The following is a 22,251-nucleotide window of genomic DNA, read 5'->3' as shown; positions in this document are numbered from 1 at the left end:
TTGGAGTGGGCATTGATGGGCCTCTCACTCTCTCCTCTTACGGGAAGTATTCACCCCAAAGCCACCAGGTGGCGTCTCTCCCTCCTGCTGTGCTATAACTCTGCTCCCCCCTCTCCGCATGTCTCTGCCCAGCCCTTCTTTGCAACTCTCTCGGCTGTTCCTTCACTGTCTCTGGCACTCCCTCCCTGATAGCACTCTGGGTGTACCTACATCACATGAACTGCAACATTTCAGGAGGGTGGCTCACCACCACCCTCTCAAGGACAATTAGGGATGGGCATTAAAGGCTGACCCAGCCAGCGATGCCCACATTGTGTGAATTAACTTGAGGAATTAATTTTTTAAAAAGTGATTTTGCCCATTGTCTGATGTCCTTTTGCCCTCTTGGCCTGTGGGTGCTGACCCCTTGCCAGAATACAGGGTCCTTTGGCTTCTGGAACCCACCCACACCTCACCCATGGGACCTCCCTCGACGGTCGGTCGGCAGTTTGGTCATTAGAGACTCCGTACCTGTCATCAGTCACCTGGCACACCCACGTTCCGTCATTTGGTCCTTACTAACAATCAGACATGGCGATGGTGACTGATGTTCCTCCCCCCACCCCATCCCTGTGACCATGAGCTCAGCAGCTGCCTTGGAGGATTGGGGCAAGAGTTGAGACTGGACATCCAGTCAATACCGGCACTGATTCTTATTCACCAAAGACCGCATGTGCTTGTTGACCTGCAGTGATTTCTGTTCAGCAGCTCAGAATACTCATGGTTGTGATTAAATTCCCTCCATGGCCTCGCCCCTCCCTAACTTTGTAATCTCCAGCAGCCCTGCAACCCTCCGAAATATCTGTGTTCTTCTTCCATGTGGTGATATGCCTGCGCACACTTCTGTATATAGTTAGCAATGCAACCTCTAACCAGCTGGTGGTGATAGAGATCTGTCACGTGACCCAAGACACCCAAAAGTTGGTAGTAAAGCGTACAAGAAGATAGTCGCACTTAGAGTAGCTCCAGGAGAATCCACTGAATTAATTTAATAGCCATCGTCTGTATTATAGTTTGTTAGTTATCTTTCCATGTGTTTGTTAATAAATCATCTTTATAGTTAAACAACTATATGCTTTGTGTACATCATTACTACAGTTATATCACAGAACACAACATTGCACATCCCCAGTTTTGATCACTTCAAATTGGTGCTGTGCCTTAAACAGCCTTGTAAACTCTGGAATTCTTTCCCTAAAGGTAGGGGCAGCACAGTAGCATAGTGTATAGCACTGTGGCTTCACAGCGCCAGGGTCCCAGGTTCGATTCCCCTCTGGGTCACTGTGTGTGCGGAGTTTGCACGTTCTCCTTGTGTCTGCGTGGGTTTCCTCCGGGTGCTCCGGTTTCCTCCCACAGTCCAAAGACGTGCAGGTTAGGTGGATTGGCCATGATAAATTGCCCTTAGTGACCAAAAAAAGTTAGGAGGGGTTCTTGGGTTACAGGGATAGGGCGGAAATGAGGACTCAATGGGCCGAATGGCCTCTTTCTGCACTGTATGTTCTAAACCCCTCCCACCTTGGTAACTTGACCGAATGGCTTCTCCTTTGGTTGAGCGTCGATCTTTAACCTGATAACGCTCCTGCAAAGCACTTTGGGATTTGATCCTATGTTAAAAGCGCTCAGTTTCAGTACAAGCCGTACCGGCAGCTATTATTGTGTTTAGGCAGTGATATCGTTGCTGATCTGTGCCGACCACTTCTCCACATCCACTTCATCAAACACGCACTCTCCAAATCTGAGCTACATTTTACAGCGAGATGTTCAATGCCCAGTTGGGAAGGATTTGCTGATTTGCTACATTCTGGCTGCTCACCATTCTGGGAGGCAGGCGTCTGGCACAAAGCTCTGCTTTTTCTGTGACTGTTTTATTAAAAGGTGCAGCTGAGGCCTTGAAACCAGAAAAACAGACTATTGTTAATTTTCCGATCGGTGAGGAATGATCCTCCCGGGAGCACTGGTCGGACACCCTTGACTTGGATGAAATTAATGAGAAATTGAGCGATGTTCTGACCGGTGTTCCCGGTGCGGGGAGTGCTTGTTTTCTCCTTATTCTGTTCTCAATCCTGCCAGTGCTGTGATATTCAAAAGCTCTCCCTGTTTGTGACGTATGTATCTATAAGGGAGAAAGTGTCCTGGAAATATCTCTGCACCAGTAATCCAGAGGCCCAGGTAAACTCTCTGGTTCGAATCTCAATAAATAAACGTGGAATGGAAAAACGAGGTTCGGTTATGGTGATCATGAAACATTCATCAATTGTACAACCTCATCCAGTTTAGTAATGTCCTTTAGGGAAGGAAGTGTGTGTGTCCAAGACCCACAGCAATGTGATTGTCTCTTAACTGCTTTCTGCAATAGCCTCACTCATTCGAGGGCAATAAGGGGGGGTTAACAAAAGTAGCACTTGCCAGCAATGCCCACATCCCATGTTAGTACTGTGTAATGATATTGATACAGTATAGCTCATGAATTGTGTAGGGTACTGATTAAATCTGTTGATTTTTCTCTTTTTGTTTCCATTCAGATTCTTCCTGTTCATTAGTGTTTTGTGACTGTCTATCTGCTGGACCCATTGTAAGACTGCAACATATTTCACTCTCCGTATCTGTCTCTGTCCCTGTCCTATTGTCTCTCTATCCCAATTTCTTATCATTATCCTTGATCACCATCTCTATTTCTGTCCTTCTGCCTCTCCCCTGTCCCACTCCCGATCCCTCTTCCTTCCCCATCCCTGTCTCTCTCCCCATCCCTGTCTCTCTCTCCCCTATCCCTGTCTCTCTCCCCATCCCTGTCTCTCTCTCCCCTATCCCTGTCTCTCTCCCCATCCCTGTCTCTCTCTCCCCTATCCCTATCTCTCTCCCCTATCCCTGTCTCTCTCCCCTATCCCTGTCTCTCTCCCCCATCCCTGTCTCTCTCCCCTATCCCTGTCTCTCTCCCCCATCCCTGTCTCTCTCTCCCCTATCCCTGTCTCTCTCCCCTATCCCTGTCTCTCTCCCCTATCCCAGTCTCTCTCCCCATCCCTATCTCTCTCCCCTATCCCTGTCTCTCTCCCCTATCCCTGTCTCTCTCCCCCATCCCTGTCTCTCTCCCCTATCCCTGTCTCTCTCCCCTATCCCTGTCTCTCTCCCCTATCTCTGTCTCTCTCCCCTTTACCTCTCTCTTCCCTTTCCTTGCCTCTCTCCCTATTCCCTATCTCTCCTCCCTAGTCCCTATCTCTCTCCCCTAGCCCTGTCCCTGTCCCTATCCTTGTTTCTATCATGTCCCTCTTCATCCCGCTGTTCCTATAGATTTTAGTTCTCATTCCCTATAATCCAGTTGTGATGTTTCCCGTCATAAAACAGAACGGAATGCGTTTAGGAAGTTAGAAATACTTCAGGTTGGAGAATCCTAATTGTAGTTTCTGAGGTCGGGAATTTTGAATCCCGCAATCGGGAAATTCCTGCCAGTCCATCAAATTTTCCGCCCCACCCACGATGATTTCTGCCTCAAACGTTCCCGAAGGAATTGAGGTTTCTGAGGTTGGTTGTATTCCCAAAGCGAGCCACAGGTTCTGAGTTCTTATTACGAGTTTATTGCGAGTTTTTATGCGGTGAAATTTCTATAAAGTTAACAGAAACAATTTATTTATTAAAGTTCGTTGAGGAGGGGCGAGCGTTTGTATAAAACAAGCTATCTTTAGTCAGATAGAAAAACGTACCCATGGAAATCCGGAGGAAGTTGGGAAATGAAACGGAACTTGTGTTCAGTCAGAGGGTAGCAGCAAATACAGAATTAATTATTGACATGGACAATGTGTGTGACTCTGTGGGACAACTTGGTGGGTTTTTGGTACGAGAGAAGGAATTGAGGTATGTAGAAACATTGGTCAGGATCCTGGAAAACGTGGACCATTTTCCATTTGTTGGGAGCCTCTTCTCAACGAAGGCAGACATGAACAACAAAATTCCTCATTCCCTCCAACGCGCCAGCTTAACCTTCAGCTGTCTGAGTAAAAGAGCATTGGAGGACCAGGATCTCATATCCTGAGACGAAGATCATGGTTTACGGGACAGCAGTGATCTCCAGTAGGCTTCGGAAACTTGAACAGGTCCTTGAAAGCAACGGTACCTTGACAAAATCTTTCAAATCCAGTGGCAAGAATGGAGAACCTACAGCAGCATTGTCTCCACAAGCAAACTTACCCATCATTGAAGCGCTAATCACCCAGAGCCAGTTCTGCTGGCGGCAACATGTTCATATGCCTGACACCAAACCCCCAAAGCAACCATTCTACTCAGGGCAAGTTCGTGGCAGGAGACTCCCGGGAGGACAGTGGAAACACTTTAAGAAGGTCCTCAAATCATCCCTGAGGATGTCAAACACCCCCATCGACTCACAAGAGACCCTGGCTTGTTACTGACCAAAGGATCGGGGGCCGGTTTAGCTCAGATGGCTGGATAGCTGGTTTGTGATACAGAAGAACGTCAGCAGCGCAGGTTCAATTCCCGTACCGGCTGAGGTTATTCATGAAGACCCTGCCTTCTCAACCTCGCCTGATGTGTGGTGATCCTCAGGTTAAATCGCCTGAAAGGGGAAAGCTTGCCGATGGTCATCTGGGACTATGGTGACTTTACTTACTGACCAAAATAGGGAAAGTCCATTGGGGAAGGTACCAAACACAGGCAGACCTCATTGGGAACATGCAGAGGTGAAGTCAAGGCATCAGAGAGGTCGCATAAACCTCCAAACATCCCATCTACTCTACTCAACCCTTCAAACAGCACCTACCCCACATGTGGCAGAGTCTGCAGGTGGTGCACTGGACTTATCAGCCGTCTCAGAACTCTGTTTAGCTATCATGTTGAATGTTAGAAAGTGAAAGGCTTATACACTATTGGGGAAATAAAATAATCTGTTTTTCTAGTTTCCCAGCAACGGCATTAATCACTTCCCACTCAGGTATAACCTGAGTCATTCACCACAGGGGAATGTGACCTTTCCATTCAATGTTATTGAAGATCACCACATGTCAGATCATGAAACCTGTGTTAATAGTAAGATTCGTCTTTGTCCTGGGCATCGCTGGCAAAACTGGCATTAATTCCCCCCCCCCCCGCCCAGATGTCCTGGGAAAGGGTCGGTGAAGCTCTCCTCACATGTGTCAGTCCTTGTGGTCATGGTGCTTCCACAATGAGAGCTGGATCTGTCCGAATGACTCTAAATAAAAGCTGAAAATGCTGCAAACACTCAGCAGGTTTGGCATCACCTCCAGAGGGAGAGACTGAGTTAACGAGCCGGATTCTCCGGTCTCCCAGCACCGTGTTTCCCGGCGGCGCACCATCCGCTGGATCGGGGTTCTATCCTCTCGCCACTTGTCAATGAAAAATGAAAATGAAATGAAAATCGCTTATTGTCACGAGTAGGCTTCAATGAAGTTACTGTGAAAAGCCCCTAGTCGCCACATTCCGGCGCCTGTCCGGGGAGGCTGGTACGGGAATCGAACCGTGCTGCTGGCCTGCTTTAAAAGCCAGCGATTTAGCCCAGTGAGCTAAACCAGCCCCTGGGATTTCCCATTGAAGCCACCGCCACAAACCCCCCCCCCCCGGGCTGGAGTGGTGCTGCCAGTGGGGAAAGTGAATCCCGATGACCGGAGAATTCCGGCCAAAGTTTCAGATCAGTGACCTTCCATCAGATCTGGGGAACGTCGTACATTTTGAGAAGGGGGAGGAAGTAACAAAGGGTTCAGTGTGCGATAGTGTGGGAGGCAGGAGGGACGATGGGGCAAGGCAAAAGGTGATGGTAACGGGACAAGAAACAAAAGGCAGGTCTTGAGTAGGTGTGGAAATGGGAAGAACAGAATCATTACCAACTACCGCTGTCCAGAAATAGTGGGGACAGAGGCACTGACCTGAAATAGTTGAGTCTGGAAGGCTGCAAAGTGCCTCACTGAAAGATGCTGCTCCTGGAGTTTAGCTTGATGGAGAGGTCAGTGTGAGAGCAAGATGGAGAATTAAACTTGGCAGGCAGCAGGAAGCTCGGGGGCACGATTGCGAACTGAACGGAGGTTTTCTACAAAGCATTTACCCAGTCTGCGTTTGGTCACCTGAGTGTTGGAAAGATAGTATTGGGAACAGTGGGTACAACATACTAAACAGAAAAAGTACAAGTCAATTGCCGTTTCTCTTGTAAGGAGTATTTGGTGTTTTGGGCATTGAGAAGGAAGAAGCTGAGCTTCCATGGGCAAGGGGAGAGGGTGTCAGAGTTGATTGAGGAGTGGACCAGGGCGTCGTGAAAGGAATAGTCCCATTGGATCATAGAGCCTACAGCACAGAAATAGACCAGTCTAACCGATCTGTGCCGGTTATGCTCCAGATGACCCTCCCCTGACCCTATCTAACCCTAACAACCCTATTCTTCAATTTCTCCAGCTTCCCGTTAAATGTATTCTCTGTTAGTCACCCTTGTGGCCACAGGTTCTACATTCCAACCATAAAGAGCTGAGTTGCTGTTTTCAGCTCAGGATATTCTTGGTTTTATTTCACTGGGGAATGTTGTAAGGATCCCAGTGGATGTTATAACTGCACAGGAAGATTCCAGGGTGGAACCCTGGGTCAAAAAAACGTACCTTCTACTTATTTGTACTAACATGTCGAGGAAGAGAGTCACAGAACCACTAATTAGTTCCAAAAAATGTATTTTTTACTTTTTTATTTTATACATTTAGAGTGTCCAATTTTTTTTGTTTCCAATCAAGGGGCAATTTAGCGTGTCCAATCCACCTACCCTGCACATCTTTGTGTTGTGAGGATGAGACCCACACAAACACGGGGAGAATGTGCAAATTCCACATGGGAGAGTGACCCAGGGCTGGGATTGAACCTGGGACCTCGGCGCTGTGAGGCAGCAGTGCTAACCATTGTACCACCGTGCCGTCCCATTCTACCTTATTTCTAACGTTGGGTTGTGGTGGCGAAACCCACGCAGACACGGGGAGAACGTGCAAACTCCACACGGACAGTGACCCAGAGCCAGGATCGAGCCTGGGACCTCGGCGCCGTGAGGCTGCAGTGCTAACCACTGCGCCACCGTGCCGCCCTCAAAACACTTTCCTGCCTGAAGTCCTGTTGTGATAATCTGTGCTGCGCTGAGCACAGCCAGCATCGAGCCAGCTACCTTTAGGAAAACCCCAGGTCCATATATGGCCTAATCAACAGTCATTAAAGATGCCTGAGAGGCAGCCAAACAGGATGTGTAAAATATGATGCTGGGAGAACATTTCATCTCATCCTGACTCCAGGAACAAAGTCGACCACTGATTCACCCCCACCCTACCTCATCCCTCTACTAACCTCCTGATCACTGCCCCCTTCCCACTAACCTCCCCCACCGCCCGACCTCCACTCCAACTCCTCCTCTCCGGCCCTCTCCCTTTCACTTCTGCTTCCATCCCTAGTGGACACCAGGGGCAGATGATACTGCGCCTAAGCGAAGCCCCCCATAGCCGAAGAGCTTGCCTCGGTACCAGAGGGTTTCTGCCACCCTAGTGAGTAACCAACACGTCGGTGGGTGGAAAGGAGAGTACATGGTGCCAAACCGAGGCAGGGAGAGATTTAATACAAATTTGACAGAATTTGGGAATGAGGGACCTGGAACCACAAACTGCTAATTTCTCCCATATGATTGGCCTCAACCCACTCCTCCCGGCTTTGCTCGAATGTTCCCACATTTCCATGCCTTTTGCTTTGAAAACCTTGGAAATGTCCACAGTTTCCCGCTGCGGCATAATTAGTTCCTGCATATGCATGAACTTGCAAATTGGGAATTTGCTGTCAGACTAAAGGACCATTTAAAATGATTTATGATTATCCCCTTCTGTCTGGCATACCACCACCACTTACAGCTGCATGTACAGATTTACTCAGCACCCAATCAGTCTTTCTTTCTGCCCCCCCCCCCTTTTAATTAGGAACCACATCCAATTTTTAAAATAATTGTCAGCTGCTGTAAAATGACGTGGCTTAACACCCTGAATTGGCTCATTAAAGGTTAGTCATTTTCTTTTGGCAAAGGTTTCTCAAACGATTCTGTATCAAGATTAAATTTGTTTTTTTTAACCTGAAGTTAACAAATTTTCCCCACGGAGGGTTGCCTTCCCAGAAATCAGCAACTGTTCTACACAACGTCGTGTACAAGGCTCAGAAAGGTTTTGATTGTAAGTCAAACACCTCGGCTGAAACCTGTTGTAACCCATCCCAGTGTAATGGAATGTCCAGTAGCGCCCTCCTGTGGCGAACACTTTTTTTTTCTTTGTCCCTTTTCTGTGAGGCCCACATCTGTTGTCCCCAGCCCTATTGCTCCTCGAGCTGAGTGGCATTTTAAGAGTCAACCACATTGGCTGTGGATCTGGAACCACATGTAGGCCAGACCGGGGTAAGGAAGGCAGATTTCCTTCCCTAAAGGGAATTAGTGAACCAGATGGGTTTTGACGACAATCGGCAATGGTTTCATGGCCATCCTTAGACTTTTAATTCCAGATTTCTTATTGAATTCAAATTTCACCAAATGCCGTGGTGGGATTTGAACCCGGGTCCCCAGAGCATTAGCCTGGGTGTCTGGACTACTAGTCCAGTGACAATACCACTAACCATCACTAGGTGGTGTAGAGGACGGCAGACATATTTGGGGGGGAATTCTCTGGGGGTGTTTTCACATTCCACACTGTAACTTAGAAACAGTAGATTTATGTCAGACGGGAAGCCTCGAGGAAATTGACCTTTCCACCCTCCATAATTGTAAAATTCCTGATACAAAATTAGTTCAAATACTTGTGTCAAATACAGATTAAACTAATTTCTGATATGAGAATGAAGTATTGGCCCAGATTTAATGGAGTGAGGCATCTTAGATCCGACTCTGTTAGTTAGACTTGTTCCCCGTGTTTAGGTTTAAAACACTTTTTGCCCACAAGTTGTTAGAAATTTGAGCTGGTAATGATGACAGGGTATTCGGGATGATGGGACCAAATAGTGCATCTCCTTAACCAATGAGATTAAAGAATTGAGAAATAAACTGAGAAAGGATGGAGAAGGTGGGTGGACGAATCCAATGTCGAATCAGAAACAGAACTAAAGAGAGGGAAAGGAAAAATTAAATTACGAAAGAAAAAATAGAAAGGAAAGCAGTTTATAAAATCTCCAACAACAATTCACTACCGGAAGAAATGAGATTCAACACTTTTTTAATTGTTCATTTTCTGGGCCAAGAGGTTGATTATAAGTCACGTTTGTATTGATAAAAGGATGCTTACACTGCTGTTTGCTAGGCTCAATTTTCTGTGGTGTGATTAATTAAAAAATTAATGTTCAAATGCAGGAATTTCATCAAATGTTCGTCAAGCTAACAGCGATTTGTCCCGCAACTTGTGAAAATTTACAATCGCAGGACATCGCTCCCTCATAATCTTTTGGCAGATTCGCCGTCAATACTAATAACCATGGGTCATACAGCGTTATTTTTCTATCAAATTCTGCGCCATTGGGCAGCACGGTGGCACAGTGGGTTAGCCCTGCGGCCTCACGGCGCTGAGGTCCCAGGTTCGGTCCCGGCTCTGGGTCACTGTCTGTGTGGAGTTTGCACATTCTCCCGGTGTCTGCGTGGGTTTCGCCCCCACAACCCAAAAAGATGTGCAGGCTAGGTGGATTGGCCACGCTAAATTGCCCCTTAATTGGAAAATGAATTGGGTACTCTAAATTTATTTAAAAAAACATTCTGCGCCATTGTACTTTTTTATTTCTTAAAAACATTGGTGTGTTTTAATGGCCTCGTCATGTCTGACTGGGTGATATTTAATGAAATCTTGCGTTGCGTCGTGATCTGAATCTTATCCTCGCTGGGTGAGATCCAGATATACATCCTTAAACGAGCCATTTGGTTAATTCACATATGCCTGCGGCGTATTCCTCCGAACCCGGGAATTAACGGCCTCACCGTGCCAGGGTGCCGTTCAGCATTGGTCTGCATAAACGTGGGCCGAGCTTAGCGGCACCTCAGGGGGTCACCAAGGCCAGTAGAGATCGTCGTGTGGTCAGGCTCTGGGCAGGGTGGTACCCTGATACACCTGCTGGCACTCGGGCACTTTGGCTCTGGCAGGGGCACTGCCAGGGTGACAGTGCCCAGGTGCCAGGTTGCTCAGGCCGGGGCGTGCGTTGCCCTTAAGAGGTGGGCTGAGGGGGGTTCGAGGACCCTGTAAGAGATACATTGTGTGCAGTGGTGGGAGGGTCCGGAGTCTGGAGTGGGGTGGCTGAGGGGAGTCGAAAGATCGGGTTGGCATTTAAAAATGGCGTCCCGATTGGCAAATACTCTGACTGTACTGGCAAGCTGAGCCCGTCAGTGCAGGAAATGATTGTAAGTGTAGCCAAGGCAGGGCGTCTCTCACTGAGGCCAAAATAAAAATAGCAAAGCACTGTTAAATAGCGGTGTCATTCTCAACACTGCAGACGCCGAGAAACTCCGCAAAACCTGCTCAAAATGGGACTCTGTTTTTGTCCCGTTAAATTGCTCCCAGTGATTTATGAAGTTTTCTCAAAATGCCGGCATCTCCACATCATTCTCAAAATGTGGCACTGCTGTTATTAATATTTCTTAATTTTAAAAATGCCCGTTGCTTTCCTGCCCGTTAGCACTGGCTACACATCACTGAATGGAGAGAACTCTGTGAAACCCACGGTATCAACATTCCTCTATAGTTCCTGAAGATCTGAGATAGAAACTCTCCATCCACCAAATTAGCAACCAGCATTACAAATTGCTCGTTCATTTGCTGATGCTTATTACAGAAACATTCACAGACATTATACAAGCAAGCCGGAGTTGGAACAGCTTTAATCGGAACTCTATTGTATCTAATACAAAGCAAAGTCAAAATATTTTCATTTAAAAAATTATTAATAATTGCTTTCTTTCTCCTAACAGAAAAAGACATATGATTATTACAGAAAAGAGGTAAATATTGTGGCTATATTTTGCTGATGTTTCAATTTTGTGTGAGAGGATCAGCTCTGAAATTTGGAATAACATTTGGTTTTGAATTACTTTAATTGGACAGCGTTTCATTGTGTTTGCGTTAATGTATTTAAGTGCCACAGGTTTTGACCAGCCATTTCAGTTGTTGGCCTGGTCAAATTCCCAATGATTGTAGGTTTACAAAGTAACACCCTAACATTTGCTTCATTGTACACATGGACTGACCTTCACGTTTACACATGCTGCCTTTGACTCTGTTTTTCTGGGTTTGTGTCAGATTCTCTACTATCAACAGATCCTCGTCAGATCCAGAGTGAAGTCTTCAGTCTCACTGGGAGGGTAGGTTATGCAGAACAGATTGCCATGTCTCACTCAGAAGTTAAAATTGTTCTTATTTGAGAATGCAAATGCAGGTTAAGGCCTTATCCACGTCTGCACGCTGAATTATAAGTGCGAAAATGAGCAAGGAGATGATTGAGTGGAGGTGACTGAAGATGTAGACATTCCTCCACGTTCCCCATCGAGACAGTTTCCAATCACTGAACCTGCCCACAACCCTGACCAGCTCCACATTGCCCCTTTCACTCATATACTGAAATATATACAACATGGAAACAGGACATTCAATCCATCCAATCCATGTTAGCCTCCACTCTCCATGTCAGCCAATAGTTCTAACCACATATACCCAAACTGTTCCATATTCTATTTGTGAATTAGTATGGTGGAGAAGACAAGAACATTTCTATTAAATATATGAATATCACACCCAGATGGGATAAAATATCTCATTGCATTTGGCAGACATAATTACTAAAAAGGTTTGTACGTGTCAGGGATCGCTTTTTGTAAGGGTTTTAGACATTCAAATTGCCAATGGTGTTGCCCCTGGTCAGTTGCTGAATATAAGCTTTTTTGCATACAATGTATATATAATAAATGCCCCAGAGAACCAGCTAGTTGTCAGGAGTTGACAGTGCGACGTGACAGCAGACATAGCAAAATTAAATGGAAAATGTTGACAATGGGATAGGTGTGATTAAAAAATGTTAAAAGCAAAAGAAAGGCTTGTAGACAGGACTCAATGGAAAATGTTAATAATATATTAGTCATTAATCTCTTGTTGCATACAAGTGTAGCTTTAAAAAAATATATATTTGTTTAGGTTTTTAAACAATAATCAAGACGATAAGATATACGAGCAGAATTAGGCCATTTGGCCCATCGCGTCTGCTCCGCCATTCGATCGTGGCTGATATGTTTCTCATCCCCATTCTCCTGCCTTCTCCCCATAACCCCGAACCCCTTATTAATCAAGACACCAGGGGCGGGATTCTCCGACTCCCCGCCGGGCCGGAGAATTGCCCGGGGCCGGCGTCAATCCCGCCCCGCCGTGTCCCGAATTCTCCACCCCCTGAGATTCGGCGGGGGCGGGAATCGCGCCGGGCCAGTCGCGGGCCCCCCGCGGCGATTCTCCAGCCCGCAATGGGCCAAAGTCCCGCCGCTGATAGGCCTCTCCCGCCGGCGTGGATTAAACCACCTACTTGACCGACGGGATTGGTGGCGCGGGCGGGCTCCGGGGTCCTGGGGGGGGAGCGCGGGGTGATCTGAACCCGGGGGGTGCCCCCATGGTGGACTGGCCCGTGATCAGGGCCCACCGATCGGCAGACGGGCCTGTGTCATGGGGGCACTCTTTTTCTCCGCCTTCGCCATGGTCTTCACCATGGCAGAGGCGAAAGAGACCCCCTCTCCTGCACAAACGCCGGGATGATGTCAGCAGCCGCTGATGCTCCGGCGCATGCGCGGACTTACGCAGGCCGGCGAAGTCCTTTCGGCCCCGGCTGGCGTGGCGCCAAAGGCCGTCCACGCCAGCCGGCGGAGCGCCAACCACTCCGGCGCGGGCCTAGCCCCTCAATGTGAGGGCTTGGCCCCTAAAGGTGCAGAGACTTCCGCACCTTTGGGGCGGCCCGACGCTGGAGTGGTTCACGCCACTCCGACACGCCGGGACCCTGGGCAACGCCAGGTAGGGGAGAATCCCGGCCCATAAGAACTGGGAGCAGGAGTCGGCAATTTGAGATTGCTCCACCATTCAATATGATCCTGGCTGAAGGGCCTCAACTCCACCAACCTCCCCATTCTCCGTAACCTTTGAACTCATTACTAATTAAAAATCCATGTAACTCCTCCTAAAATGTACTCACTGTCCTGTCCTAGCATTCACCACACTCTGGGCTAGCGAATTCCACAGATTCCCAGCCCTTTGGGAGAATGTTTTTCCTTATCTATGTTTTAAATTTGCTACCTCTTATCCTGAGACTATAACCTATCGTTCGAGAATGCCCCACAAGAGGAAACATCAGTTCCACGTCTATTTTATCCACACCTTTTATCATCTTGTATATCTCAATTTGATCTCCCCTCATTCCTCGCAACTCTAGAGAGTATAGGCATAAACTTCTGTATCTCTCTTATCATAGAATTTACAGCGCAGAAGGAGGCCATTTGGCCCATCGAGTCTGCATGAGCCCTTGGAAAGAGCACCCGACTTAAGCCCACGCCTCTACCCCATCCCAGTAACCCCACCTAACCATTTTTGGACACCAAGGGCAATTTATCATGGCCGATCCACCTAACCTGCACATCTTTGGGTTGTGGGGGCGAAACCCACGCAAACACAGGGAGAATGTGCAAACTCCACACGGACAGTGACCCAGAGCCGGGATCGAACCTGGGACCTCGGCGCCGTACGTTCTGTCTTCATAAGACAACCCCCTCTTCTCTGGAATCAATCTCGTGAACCTTCTCTGAACTGCCTCCAATGTCACTACATCTTTCCTGAAATAAGGGCACCTGTAATGAACTCCAATTGGCTTTATTGGTTGGCCAATGGAGTATGAGCTCCCTCAATGATAGCTCATTGAGGGGGCCCATATAACCACCTGTGTAGGCTTTGTGAGCAGTCTGAAGTTGACTGGACTGCTAGCAGCACTGTTTGTAGCTGCTCCTGTAATATCGTTATTGTAAATAAATATTGGTGTGGTGACGGAACTCCTGCCTCCCGTGGATTATTACAGCACCCAAACTGCACAGTACTCCAGGTTCGGTCTCACCAATACGTTGCATAGTTGCAATGAACATGAATAAATAATAAAACACAGTAGCACAGGGATTAGCACAGTTGTTTCACAGCGCCAGAGTCCCAGGTTCGATTCCCGGCTTGGGTCACGGTCTGTGTGGAGTCTGCACACTCTCCCCATGTGTGCGTGGGTTTCCTCCGGGTGCTCCGGTTTCCACCCACAGTCCAAAGATGTGCAGGTTCGGTGGATTGGCCGTGATAATTGCCCTTAGTGTCCAAAAAGGTGGGGTGGGGTTACTGGGTAACGGGGATAGGGTGGTGGTGTGGGGCTTGGGTGGGGTGCTCTTTCCAAGGGCCGGTGCAGACTCGATGGGCCGAATGGCCTTCTTCGGCACTGTAAATTCTATGATTCTAAACTAAACCCGTAACAGCCGACGGTGACTAGATCCTTAAAAAAGGAAACAAACGGTTGTAGATAGAACCTCTCCACTGACATCTTGATGATGAATTTGACTGTCTCCAAGTGTAAGAAAGACATTAAGCCACCCAGCCATTGCAGAGGCACTGGGCAGAATGGTAGGCATCCAACTGAGCAATATTCGCCTCCGGGCTGTCAATGCGGCAAAGGCGGTGACAACCGGTTCTAATCCAGACTGAATCACCGGCGAAAGCGACACCCAAAATATGGCCACCAGCGGACATGGATCGAAATCCACATGGAATTAAAGAAGGAAGCTCAGTAGTCTACACGTTTGGGACAGGACCAGAACCTAGGCATGTAGCTAGTCAGGTCACGAGAACAGCAATCACACCTATCCTCACCATTTGGGGAAAAAAACCAACTCATTCTTGCCCTGGTCACATGCACCCTGTATATCACCGTAAACTGAATAAGGCTCAACCAAGCACATGAAGACGTGGAGTTGACCCTGTGAAGGGCCTCACTCCAAACCTCACTGGTAGGTTAAGGGCCCATTTGATTGTTGAATTTGTTTATTGTCACGTGTACCGGGGTACAGTGAAAAACATTGTTCTGTGTGCAGCTCAGACAGATCATCCGTACATGAAAAGAAAATACGTAATAGAGCAAACATAAATAACGCTGCACCTTATCCTGAGATTATGACACCTCGTTCTAGCGGGGAGGGATCCAAGAGGTAATATGGCCAAATAGGTTCAAAATAAACCCTTCGCCTGGCCAAGACGGACAGAATCCTCGTCATCAAGGAAGACGATGGCGCCATAGGAAAGGAAGGAAAAGCGAGGAGCCACAAACTTGAAAATAACAAAATAGGCTGGAGTTGGGCAGCTGAAATTTATCAGCTATCTCCCTACAACTGGCAAACCGCCCCTCCACGAGGCAGTTCCTCAAAACAAATTCAGTCCTTTCAAGATTCTTCCCTTAATTTTACACGGCAGACTTTGATTCCGTTTGTAGCTAAATAGCAAAAATAACTGATTTGGGAAGAGAGAATTAGAGTTGGTTTAGAATATGTGAGTTTGTCTGCAGTAGTGACGCAAGATGCAAAACTGAGGAGCCACAGCGCCACCACTGGAAGGACAGTGCGCTTACAGCGTGACGGTTTACATGGGCGATTCCCATTATAACTGCCGAGGTGGAAATTTCTAATCTGAAAAATTCACACAAAAAACATGGCCCCAAATTTTCCGGTTGTTCCCACTGGCGGGATCTTCTGGTCCTGCTGACGGTGACCTCCCGCCTCAGGGTCCCTAGTGGTGGAGGGCGAGAACAACAGGAAAACCCTTTAATAGGGTGGGGCTGGAAGATCCTGCTGCCGGCCAATGGGGGGGGGGGGGGGGGAGGGGAGGAGGCCACCCCTTGGGGGGGGAGGCCACCCCTTGGGGGGGGGGGGGGGGGACCACCCCTTGGCAACAAGAAGTGTACAATATGTAATATAGGTGATATTTCAATGACTCTGCAATGTCCTCACAGTGTTTATCATGCTGCACTGAACATTAATGCCATGTTTGTTATCCCTTCCTTCAGGATTGTAAAATACTGTCAGCAGTATTTTACCCATGATCCTATAATGTCTGGGTGTCTTCCGAGTAATCCTTGGTTCACTGATGATACAACATTTTGGGAACTGAATAATCCAATGTAAGTGCTCTGGCTGTGATTCTACCCTTAAGAAAATGCTGATACCTTTTATCCTATTGCAGAAGGCAATGTAACATAGCTTCCTGTTTAAAGGCTTTTGCTTCCAGTCCGGAGCTTACTTACTTACTGACCCACTTTCGACAGTGTGGACAACCCGACGAAACTGCGAGTCGAGCGATGGACCTTCAGCTTCATTGAGCTGATGCGGGATCCCAGAGGCCGGCAGGATTTCGAGCTCTTCCTCAGGAAGGAATTCAGCGGTAGGTGAGGGTGGAGGTTTGTCAGGAGTGGCTGAGATAGGGATAAGCTGACGTGGCCCTCCCCTGGGCCCCCGCGGATGAGGGATGGAGGCTGCGTGCCAGATATTGTGGTTAGTTCATTAGACGGACCTTTCCATCAAATGGGAAGAGGTGGGTTGGAGATAGTGGTGGAACAGGCAGCGCGGTCACGTTTGGTTGAATGGCCTCTTCCTAGCTCTGTGCTTCTGTTGTTAAACTGGACACTGGAATCCTGGTCGACATCGCAGACGTTTACAGAATGCTAAAAATGCAAAATGAACACTAATGAATATAAGACACTCACAAATAAATCCAATAAGGAATTCAGAAGAAACCCCTTTACCCTTCGGGGGAGTTACAATGCAGAACTCGCTACCACACGGAATAGTTGAAGTGAATAATATTTAAGGGGAAGCCAGCTGAGCACCTGAGGGAGAAAAGAATTTAAGTTATGTTGATGCAGCTGGATAAAGTAATGAGGATCACGCAAAGTATGAATGGTGGCACAAGCCAGCTGGACTGCAAGTGGTAGAGTGATTAAAATAGGGGGTACCTAAAGAGGCCAGAACTTGAGGAGCCCAGAGATTGTGGAGGGCTGGAGGAGATTGTGGAGGGCTGGAGGAGATTGTGGAGGGTTGTAGGGCTGGAGGAGATTGTGGAGGGTTGTAGGGCTGGAGGGGATTGTGGAGGGCTGGAGGAGATTGTGGAGGGTTGGAGGGGATTGTGGAGGGTTGTAGGGCTGGAGGAGATTGTGGAGGGTTGTAGGGCTGGAGGGGATTGTGGAGGGCTGGAGGAGATTGTGGAGGGTTGGAGGGGATTGTGGAGGGTTGTAGGGCTGGAGGAGATTGTGGAGGGTTGTAGGGCTGGAGGGGATTGTGGAGGGTTGTAGGGCTGGAGGAGATTGTGGAGGGCTGTAGGGTTGGAGGAGATTGTGGAGGGTTGTAGGGCTGGAGGGGATTGTGGAGGGCTGGAGGGGATTGTGGAGGGTTGTAGGGCTGGAGGGGATTGTGGAGGGTTGTAGGGCTGGAGGAGATTGTGGAGGGTTGTAGGGCTGGAGGGGATTGTGGAGGGTTGTAGGGCTGGAGGGGATTGTGGAAGGTTGTAGGGCTGGAGGGGATTGTGGAGGGTTGTAGGGCTGGAGGGGATTGTGGAGGGTTGTAGGGCTGGAGGGGATTGTGGAAGGTTGTAGGGCTGGAGGGAATTGTGGAGGGTTGTAGGGCTGGAGGGGATTGTGGAGGGTTGTAGGGCTGGAGGGGATTGTGTAGGGCTGGAGGGCTGGAGGAGATTGTGGAGGGTTGTAGGGCTGGAGGGGATTGTGTAGGGCTGGAGGGCTGGAGGAGATTGTGGAGGGTTGGAGGAGATTGTGGAGGGTTGTAGGGCTGGAGGGGATTGTGGAGGGTTGTAGGGCTGGAGGGGATTGTGGAAGGTTGTAGGGCTGGAGGGAATTGTGGAGGGTTGTAGGGCTGGAGGGGATTGTGGAGGGTTGTAGGGCTGGAGGGGATTGTGTAGGGCTGGAGGGCTGGAGGAGATTGTGGAGGGTTGTAGGGCTGGAGGAGATTGTGGAGGGTTGGAGGAGATTGTGGAGGGTTGTAGGGCTGGAGGGGATTGTGGAGGGTTGTAGGGCTGGAGGGGATTGTGGAGGGTTGTAGGGCTGGAGGGGATTGTGGAGGGCTGGAGGAGATTACGGAGATAGGGTGTAATGAGGGAATGGAAGGATTTGAAAACAAGGGTAAGAATTTTAAAATCGAGATGTTCCCAGGAGCCAAGATGGGTCGGTACGCAGAGGGGGGACAGGTGAACAGAAACCTGGTGTGATTTGTGATGTGGACAGCAATGTTTTGGACGAGTTTAAATTTATGGAAGATGGGAATTCTGGAGGACTGTTTTAACAGCTGTTGAGAATGTGGAACTCGCTGCCACAGGGAATAGCTGAGGCCAATGGTGTGGATGTAGTTAAGTGGAAACTAGATAAACATGTGAAGAGAGAAGGTCATAAAGGGTTATGCTTGATGGAGTTAGTTGAGGAAGAATGGGATGAGGCTTGCGTGCAGCATAAATGCCTGCATGGATTAGATGGGCTGAATGGCCTGTTTGTGTGCTGTGTACTTGATGCACTTCTGCATATTTAAAAGTAGCTTAATTTCTTCTGAACTATACCTTGCTTTCATGTGTAGATACATAATGATGTGAAATCTGGATGAATGTTAAATGATGTAGTTTTGCATTTTAGGAGAGAACTTGGCATTCTGGGAAGCTTGCGAAGACTTGAAATACGGAGAACAATCAAAGGTCAAGGAAAAAGCTGAGGAGATTTACAAGTGAGTTGGTGTGAAGCCTCCTCAAGAACAAACACAATTTGCATTTATATAGTGCCTTTGATGTAGCAAAACATCCCACAGTGCTCCACAGAGATATTGCCAGACAAAACCTGGCACTGTGGCACACGAGACAATAAGGCACCTGGCTCTAAAGCTTGGTCAAAGACGTAGATTTTAAGGAGCGTCTTAAAGGAGCAACAAGGTAGAGGGACACTGGCATTTAAGGAGGGAAATTGAAATCTGAGGGCTCAGGCGGTTGAGGCTGCCAACGGGGGACCATAATTTAAGGGCGCTCAAGAAGCCGGAATGGGAAGAGCCCAGAGACAACAGAGGATCCTGGAGTCTGCACGAACCCCCAGAAAGAATGCTCTTTTTTGAGGGTTGCTGCAGAGTCGATGGGCCAAATGGCCTCCTTCTGTACTGTAGGGGTTCTATGGAAGAGGTTACAGTGAGAGAAAATCTCTCGAGTGTTGAGCGAGATCCCTGAATCCAGGGTCATAACCCAACTTGCCACTGGAATGAAATGGGGTGCAACTTACCAGAAAAGAGGGGCTCACTCAGAAGTGAAGTTGGACCTTAACACCCAAGTTATACTGAATTACTTTGCTCTAATGCTAAATTGGCTTTGTAAACGCAACCAGGCAGACAAGGGTACAGTGACAGAGAGAAAGGAACAACGAATAGAAATAAAATCAATTCAGAACTTAGGGACAATGTGGTATGAGCATGGAGAGCTCAGTCTCTCAGCTGTGGGTCATAAGGTCGGGGGTTCAAGTCCAACTCCAGAGATTTAAACACAGAATCTTGGCTGACGCTCCAGTGCATTACTGAGGGAGTGTGCACGGTTGGAAGAATTCATCCAGTGCCTCATCTGTCTTGAGTTGGTGGTCACATACAAGTTGAACGTTCAGGGAGTGGAATCCTTCCCTGTTAATGAAGGGTACTCCCGAACCGCCCGGTGCACGCAAGGCGATATGCGTGCCATCTATTAACCCGTGGACCAAGTGCATCCCGGTGACGGTGGAGAATCGTGCTGCCCAGGCACCTTGATGGACCTAGTCCAGGTCAAAGTTTATATAGTTAGCAGCTAACAAGGGCAACAGGGCATCCATGACTTCACGGATGCACTTGTGGGCTGTTGGCTGGGAAATGCCACACGGCCCCTGGGAGCAAGCATCCTCCTCCTCCACGTGGTGCCAAATCCGCGAGGCGGAGCCTCCTGTGGCACATGCTGTCTGACATCTCTTCAAATAACCAGCGACGCCTGTACACCTTGGGTCCCTCTCTGGCCTGGTGTGTGGCTGGGTCCTCAGGGTGTGGGGCAGGCTGCCGCCCAGGGCCTCTGTCTTTTCCAGCGTCTAGCCGCCTGGACAACGGCAGCTACTGCAGGTTCCACAATATCATCCATACTGTGATATCTGTAAGAATTGAAGAGCATGGTGGTTAGCATAAATGCTTCACAGCTCCAGGGTCCCAGGTTCGATTTCCGGCTGGGTCACTGTCTGTGCGGAGTCTGCACGTCCTCACCGTGTGTGCGTGGGTTTCCTCCGGGTGCTCCGGTTTCCTCCCACAGTCCAAAGATGTGCGGGTTAGGTGGATTGGCCATGCTAAATTGCCCGTAGTGTCCTAAAAAGTAAGGTTAAGGGGGGAGGGGGGGTTGTTGGGTTACGGGTATAGGGTGGATACGTGGGTTTGAGTAGGGTGATCATTGCTCGGCACAACATCGAGGGCCGAAGGGACTGTTCTGTGCTGTACTGTTCTATGTTCTAGAGTGAGAGACTGACAGTCAGTTATGGCTTCAACCCCGGGACCCTCGCATCCCCTAAGCCTCCTCCACCTATACATTCCCAGCCATCTCTCAGGGTGCCGCCCCCCCCACCCCCCAATGGCTCTCTTGGATTTACGCCCCTTAAAACAGTAAGTCAGTTTAGTCACTTCTGTAACATTCAACAAAAGAGTTCAGAAAGCTTTAAACATTTGACAAGAGCTACAGCAATAACAAGCAAATTCTGCAGAGGAAAGCAGCTGTAATGTCCTGGGTAACATCTCCCGGCCCATAACCTAAACTCAGTAATGTTGTTTTCTCTGATTTCAGAACGTTCCTCACACAGGGCGCAAGGCGTTGGATCAATATTGATGGAAGAACGATGGAGATTACTGTGAAAGGCTTGAAGCACCCACATCGCTATGTGTTGGATGCTGCACAGACTCACATCTACATGCTGATGAAAAAGGTCCACCAGTCATTTTTTTTTCTCTCTGCAGATTTCATAGCTTTGTCGCTTTGTCACCTCTGATTGGGTGGGTCGGCGTTGTCTGTTTTCTCCTCAATTACACAACTCCTTATCACAGTGGCTAGATGGGCAAAGTTGCTTCATTGGGTAGTGATACACCATCAATTGGACACGAGACGAAGATGTGATCCAAACAAAAGGCTTTAATGCACAAGATGTGTGCCCGACAGCAGACGTACAGAAGAATGGCCGACTGCCGGGAAGCACGGGTTCTTATAACCCGCCTTGTAGGTGGAGCTACCTACCTCTCAGCCAATTGGCTGAGAGGCACATGACTTACCCGGGCCAATTGGCAGCGAGTCCTCTGCACCAATAGCAGCTCAGTCTAAGGTACCGTAATATCCCTAATCATACTGCCACAGGTAGCTTCTCGGAGAGCAGGTTGAAACTTGTCCTCATCACGCTCGGGTCACCACCTCTTGTTTCTCTTGCACAGGATTCGTACCCACGTTTCCTACGATCCCCCATTTATAAAGGAACGGAAGGCAAGGCTCTCATTCCCGAAGAGACCAAGCAAAAAAGGTCAGTACTGGAATGTTCCCACTCTTCAATCAGTCATATTCAAAGTGGCATTGAGTTGTGATCTGGGATGTACCGTCTGGGAGAACAGTGGAAGAGAGTCATGAGTGACTTTCAGCCGGGAATTGGGAAAAACACTGCAGGTTTACAGGGAAAGAGCAGGACGATATGGTACTAACTGGACAGTTCTTTCAAAGGACCAACACAGAAGGCTGAAAGGCCTCCTTCTGTGCTACGCCTTCCATGATTCACAATGTGACAAGGGGAGTCAGACTGTGAGGGGACTTGTGGTGGAATGGAGATGGAGAGGTGGCACTGACCAGCTGTAGGCTGGCTCACACTCAACCTGACTCAACAAGAAAGATGAGCCCGTGACTTTGAGAGGAAACTAGACTGCACGGGAACTTCCACCATTCTGAATATAGATGTCTAACATGCAGCTGATGGGAAACTTTGAGAGCTGTGATATCAGAGGCATTGTGTGGAGACGAACTGTGTTTCTGTTCCGACTGTGGGACTTTATATTTATTCGCTCATGCGATGCGTCACTGACAAGGTCGATATATGTTGCCCATCCCCAATTGCCCTCGAGCTGAGCGACTCGAC

The 22,251-nt window shown here is 48.5% G+C and overlaps 1 protein-coding gene across 2 annotated transcripts in view; it reads left to right on the top strand.

The window, feature by feature from the left end:
• rgs9b (regulator of G protein signaling 9b) overlaps positions 1-22,251 on the top strand; it is a 98,507-nt gene that overhangs the window by 59,694 nt on the left and 16,562 nt on the right. For both annotated transcript variants that reach the window (XM_038776864.1, XM_038776863.1), the window contains exons 10-16: positions 10,988-11,017; positions 11,316-11,377; positions 16,123-16,236; positions 16,381-16,496; positions 18,745-18,832; positions 20,928-21,066; positions 21,563-21,648. In XM_038776864.1, coding sequence (XP_038632792.1) covers positions 10,988-11,017; positions 11,316-11,377; positions 16,123-16,236; positions 16,381-16,496; positions 18,745-18,832; positions 20,928-21,066; positions 21,563-21,648 — 635 coding nt within the window. The remainder of the gene's footprint in view (positions 1-10,987; positions 11,018-11,315; positions 11,378-16,122; positions 16,237-16,380; positions 16,497-18,744; positions 18,833-20,927; positions 21,067-21,562; positions 21,649-22,251) is intronic.

The sequence above is a fragment of the Scyliorhinus canicula genome, chromosome 18 (genome assembly GCF_902713615.1).
Source record: "Scyliorhinus canicula chromosome 18, sScyCan1.1, whole genome shotgun sequence".
Lineage (NCBI taxonomy): Eukaryota > Metazoa > Chordata > Chondrichthyes > Carcharhiniformes > Scyliorhinidae > Scyliorhinus > Scyliorhinus canicula.
This window is presented reverse-complemented; position numbering and strand designations above follow the sequence as displayed.